The 5,621-nt window shown below is 40.2% G+C and overlaps 1 protein-coding gene across 1 annotated transcript in view; it reads left to right on the top strand.

Moving 5' to 3' along the window:
• The first annotated feature begins 2,804 nt into the window (after nucleotides 1-2,804).
• Nucleotides 2,805-5,621, top strand: part of LOC109968811 (neuropathy target esterase-like) — a 16,022-nt gene continuing 13,205 nt past the window's right edge. Inside the window, exons 1-10 of the mRNA XM_020615345.1 lie at nucleotides 2,805-2,887; nucleotides 2,996-3,078; nucleotides 3,156-3,247; nucleotides 3,337-3,477; nucleotides 3,786-3,945; nucleotides 4,097-4,177; nucleotides 4,356-4,484; nucleotides 4,733-4,813; nucleotides 5,027-5,162; nucleotides 5,286-5,357. Coding sequence (XP_020471001.1) covers nucleotides 2,809-2,887; nucleotides 2,996-3,078; nucleotides 3,156-3,247; nucleotides 3,337-3,477; nucleotides 3,786-3,945; nucleotides 4,097-4,177; nucleotides 4,356-4,484; nucleotides 4,733-4,813; nucleotides 5,027-5,162; nucleotides 5,286-5,357 — 1,054 coding nt within the window. The 5' untranslated portion in view covers nucleotides 2,805-2,808. The remainder of the gene's footprint in view (nucleotides 2,888-2,995; nucleotides 3,079-3,155; nucleotides 3,248-3,336; nucleotides 3,478-3,785; nucleotides 3,946-4,096; nucleotides 4,178-4,355; nucleotides 4,485-4,732; nucleotides 4,814-5,026; nucleotides 5,163-5,285; nucleotides 5,358-5,621) is intronic.

Here is a 5,621-nt window from a genome sequence, read left to right as displayed (position 1 = left end):
TTGATAAGTTTGACTTACAGACTCCCTCACAGATTCATTTTGACTATGCATCCTTTCCTGGCTGGCTTTACACTACAGGTCTTGATGTACAATTCAAAATTTTAGCCTATATCCTATTTTTTGAAAAATTGCATACGTGTGTGTTATAGCTGCTGTGTGACTTAATCATCTGAGATCTGATGCCACAGACCAAGAAATGGAGACCAGGATTCCAAATTGACTTCAACATGCACCAGATAGGAATGGTGTGTGAAGCAAACAAATGGGAATAAAGGAGCAGCAATACATTAATGAATGTTGAAAGGATATGCTAAACTGTTCACTGAAGTTTCTGCTGTTTGAAGAAAAGATAGCGCTCCATTGCCTTTTTACAGTCTTAAATTTGATGCAATGTTTTAGTACCCCCCCAACAAATTTCAGCGTTTGGGTTGTATTACCCTTTCCATGCTGTTCTGTCTTTGACCAATACTTACACTTGCAAAATTTACCTGAGTGACATAGTGCAAGACTGCAGAGTGTAGGATGAAAAAATCAGAATACACAGACATGAATCTGGAATTGTTCATCTTTATTATGAGTTTAACTAGAGGGGAGCTGCTGATATTTACAACTAATGCAGTACATTAAAGACTCACACATGTTATTACATGGCTTGATTAAGGCATACATTAGGCTAACATCTGGTGCCAGTGCTAAAACTGTACTTATACTCAGCCAACATATCACAAAGAATGATGGTCCTTTGGTGGCCCACAGCTGGCAAATGTTGTTGGTAATGTATGTATTTTTCTGTTGTAATCTTAAATAAAACACACACCCACACACACAGCAGTAAAGAGTGGAAGTTTCCTGTCTGCAGACACAGCGTTCCTGGGCCTGACTGAAGACACCAAGTGGAATCCTTCAAAGCCAGAAGCATCATCTCAGCAGACTACCAGAATTGTGTTGTTGATTTTGAATACAAGACTTAACACAAATATACAAGGGTTTAGGATATTAACATTTCTTCTAACATTGAAAATACAACCATTATAAGATTCGGTTGCTGGTTCTGCTGTAAGTCCAAACATTTGAGGATAAGGACAGATGGCTGTGATAACTGTTGAATACGTGAAAAAATTTACACTAAAATGTTTTCTGTGGAGTTTATTCCTTCACATTTAATATTTTTCTGGCAAAATTGAAGTAACTATTTTACAAAGCAAACAGATTGTTGTATTTAGTAAGAGTAACTATGATTTTGTGTGATGGCAATTAAATCTACAATAAATAGCTGTCACTTTCAAACAAATGGTAAAATTTGTGATATTGAGCCACGATTCACTTATAAAAAGTCAATGAGAGCGTTCAAAAATTATTCAGCGTTCACCTGCTTGAGTACATAAACCGTGTAACCTTAACTAAACAGTTCACATGAAGTATTGTGAGCTTCATGTTAAATAAAGAATTTAGTATCTACTGCGCTAGCCATTAGCACCCTATCAAAATGCTATGGAATAAGTGAACCACTGCCTGATTCAAAATGAATGGATATAAGCTTACGTTACGACAGTCTGGTTCTCATAATCCTTCTTCAATCAGGCTTGTTGAGAAAAGTCCAGTGTGCTTGGATAAAAAGCATTGAACTGCAGATAGTCAGCAGAGCCAGCTCTGTGTCTTGGAACAGCTGTTTAGCTGATGTGGCGATCTACTGTATACATCCCCAGTGTTTGGCTATCAGCGGATGTTCCACAAATATTGTCCATCCCAATCACAATTCCTGACAATTTTCTCTACCATTGTCATATATCACGTGTGTGAAAGCTTAAAAATGGGCGAATAAGAGCCGAAAACCGGCGAAGGATTGTGGAAAACACACAGTCAGACGAAGCTAGAGCGGGGATCACGTGACTCAGAGCGGGGTCCACGCATACATTGCCCTATTGAGATTGACTGGAGAGGTAGACAAAATATAAATATTGATTAAAAATAAACTGTAACAGATATCAAGAACATATTTACAGCATCAATACCTGCTTAGGTCACGAGTGAATACAGTTGAAATGGAGTTTCTAGCCCAATGTATGCTGGAGGCATTCAGGGTGCAAAGAGAACCAGGTTTTCAAGACTTTCCCATTCATTCCAATGGGAAATTTTCATGGAAAAAAAGCTGAATTTATTAAAAACTATAAATGTTACAAACAAGAAAAATACAAGCACACGTCCTGAATAAGCTGAACAGTTTGATACCTCAATGGTTGTTCTAGGTGAAAGAATATGGGACGGGAAGTTAGGTGCCAAAAAACAGTGGTAGAAAACAGAATAATTACTAGAACTAGAAAAATGCATTTTATGAATAAATTGCGTATGGATGCTGACTGCTGAAAGATCGCCCTGAAAATGCTGAACATTTTGACATCTAAATGGTTTTGTTAGCTGAAAGTATGCTGAAGTAGAATTTCTCCCATTCATTTGAATGGGGCAAGATTTTCAAAATAAAGCTAAATACTTTAAAAGTATGAAGTTTAGAAAAATTCTGAAGACAAGCATGAATGTCCTTGAAGAGCTGAACATTTTAATAGCTGAAATAGCTGAAGATATGCAGAAGTAAAAATTTCCCCATTCATTTGAATGGGGAAAGATTTTCAAAATAAAACTAAATATTTTAAAAGTATGAAGTTTACAAAATGTTTGAAGAAAAGCATGAATGTCCTTGAAGAACTGAACATTTTGATAGCTGAAATAGCTGAATGTATGTAGAAGTTGAATTTTCCCATTCATTTGAATGGGGCCTTTCCCTCATTTGTTTTTCCCCTTCAGATGTTGGGGATGGTGATTGGTGCGGGCATCGCCATAGTCCTCATCGCCATCCTCATCTTCTTCATTTTGCGAAGGATCAAACTTCGAAGTCAGTAAATGCTGCAATGCTTTTCTCACCGTGCACTAACAACGTGAAATGATAGACATGACAACACATGTATATCTGTTGTAATTTGTCATTTGTCTTATTCCACAGACCTAGAAGCTCAGGAGGCACCGAAATACCGTTTTCGCAAAAGGGACAAAGTCATGTTCTATGGACGAAAGATCATGCGTAAAGTGTGTGGCTGAAAATGATGTCATTCCTCTGCCTTTCCATGTAATGCCACAATTATAACCAATGTGTTTCCCAACAGGTATCCCAGTCTACCTCTTCCCTGGTGGGTACGTCATCCTCCTCTCGTCCACGCCTAAAGAAGAAGCAGAAGATGCTTAACATTGCCAAAAAGTACATAAAAGATCTCGTTCTCACCATCTTCTGTAGGTGTCTTGAACAGCCAGTTTCTCTCACCTTCCCATTATTTTTGTCTTGTGTAGAATCCTGCGCTTTAAGAAGGAGGTGCCCACCCTTCAGGCAAAGGAGCCCCCTCCCTCAGTGCTTGAGGCAGACCTCACCGAATTTGATGTGGCCAACTCCCACCTCCCCTCTGAGGTGCTCTACATGCTCAAAAATGTCCGGTAGGTTTGTCCTCTGTGAGATGTCTATGTAACTGTGACAGTGTGGCTCAAATGTGTCTGTACATTACTGCCTTGATTTGTATGAGCAATAAAATACTGAAGCATGAGAACTGCTCCTACAGACATAAGTGTTGTCAAGTGGCTGCATAGCTATGCTCGTAATCAGATTTTACAAAAAGTCCCAGATTTCTTACCCCATCAGATTAACTGTGCCATGCTCGTTTGTACAAACCAACTATGCACACACCTGCTCACAGGTGTGTGTCCACCTCCTAACCCCCTAACCTGACTTCTTTCCTTCACCGCAGTGTGCTGGGTCACTTTGAGAAGCCCCTCTTCCTGGAGCTGTGCAAACACATGGTGTTTCTGCAGTTCCAACAAGGGGAGTACGTCTTCAGGCCGGGCCAACCTGACAGCAGCATCTATGTGGTTCAGGATGGAAAATTAGAACTGTGCCTTACTGAAACGGTACGCAAGCTCAAGTGTGGTAACGTATGGCCATTTATCCTATTTATAGGGGAATTTTATGTATGTGGAGCGAATCTTTTGAGGTGCTTAAATGATTTATCTTCTGTAAAACTAGTGTACATTGTTGTATTGCCATATTCTTGCGTTTTAGGATGGCAAAGAAAGTGTGGTGAAGGAGGTTTACCCAGGAGACAGTGTGCACAGCCTCCTCAGCATCCTGGATGTCATCACAGTAAGTCACACCAACCTTTTGCCAAACACAGGCTTCACCCATTGCACATGCATACACATAATTCACACATTCTCGATTTGAAGTGCAGTCCGAGATGTCAGTCACTTTAGAGCTTCTGTAAATAGAATCACAAAATGTGAAATGTCTTGAGGTTTTCTGTGTAATTTCTGTTTTCCAGGGCCACCAGAGGCCTTACAGAACGGTGTCGGCACGGGCTGCAGAGGTTTCCACTGTTCTCCGTTTACCTGTAGAGGCCTTCCTTTCTATATTTGAGAAGTACCCTGAGAGCCTGGTGCGAGTAGTACAGGTGAGTTATGTGTGGATGAATCTCTAGACTCTGTATTTTATTTTCCCATATTTATTCCAGTATTAAGCTTAGTATATAAAGCCTAATTCAAACACACACACACATACAGTGTGTATTTGTGGGTTTTGTTTTCCTTTACTGTAGGCTAGAAATGTAGAGTCTCATTAACCTGAAGTGGTTTTGATCAAGTCTTCTGTCATTTTGCATGTGATCTGTTAAATGGCTCACTTCCTGTTGTATCCTTTCAGATTATCATGGTTCGTCTACAAAGGGTAACAGTCCTAGCCCTGCATAATTATCTGGGGCTCACCAATGAGCTCTTCAGTCATGTGAGTTTATCACACGGATACACACATGCAGACATCAGTGGCTCATGTGGTTTGGCATTTCTCATAGACTCAGCATCATTAACTCAGTACACATACTGGTTTTATTATGAAGTCAGTCACTGAATGTGACTGAATTTGTCTCATGTTCTGCTCTCCCACCACATATACAAACAAACACACGTTATCCACGTACCACTCACACTTGTTCTATAGGAAATGCAACCCTCACGCGTGCCACCTCAGTCACCGCACCCTACTCGCACTAGTCCCATCCGCCACGGCAAGCGGTTTGGCAGCCTGACGGTGCCCGAGGAGTATCGGGAAGCTGCCGTTAAGGGTGAAGTTACAGGTAGGGGAAAGATCTAGAAAGACTCTGTTAGTTGTAAATATTAACTCCTCGAAACGATACTGAAGTTATTGTTGAAGGTTCATTTAAAACTTGATAAATGCTGCACATTTGATGTATTTACAGGAGAACAGGGGAAGGATGGAGCAACGGTTCCAACTCTCAGCAGGACCATCTCCATGCCTGTAGACATATCTGGTGAGGGACTTCTCTCCTGTTGTTGATTATGTGCTATTGTAAGAAAGTTCTTAGGACAAAATATCACTGAAATACATGAGAGGAAGTGTCAGGGTTGACTTTTCTTTTTTTTAAGATTATCTCACCCTGACATCACAAAAGGGTGCAGTACACATGCTATAAACTCAGCACTCAGTTCTTCTGATATCTTACTTATCTACAAGATATTACATGTGCCGTTCTTTTGGCAGCTTGAACCACATTTAGTCTTGTTTTTTTTTTCAG

Source organism: Monopterus albus, unplaced genomic scaffold (assembly GCF_001952655.1).
Source record: "Monopterus albus unplaced genomic scaffold, M_albus_1.0 scaffold163.1, whole genome shotgun sequence".
NCBI classification, from domain to species: Eukaryota; Metazoa; Chordata; class Actinopteri; order Synbranchiformes; family Synbranchidae; genus Monopterus; species Monopterus albus.
This window is presented reverse-complemented; position numbering and strand designations above follow the sequence as displayed.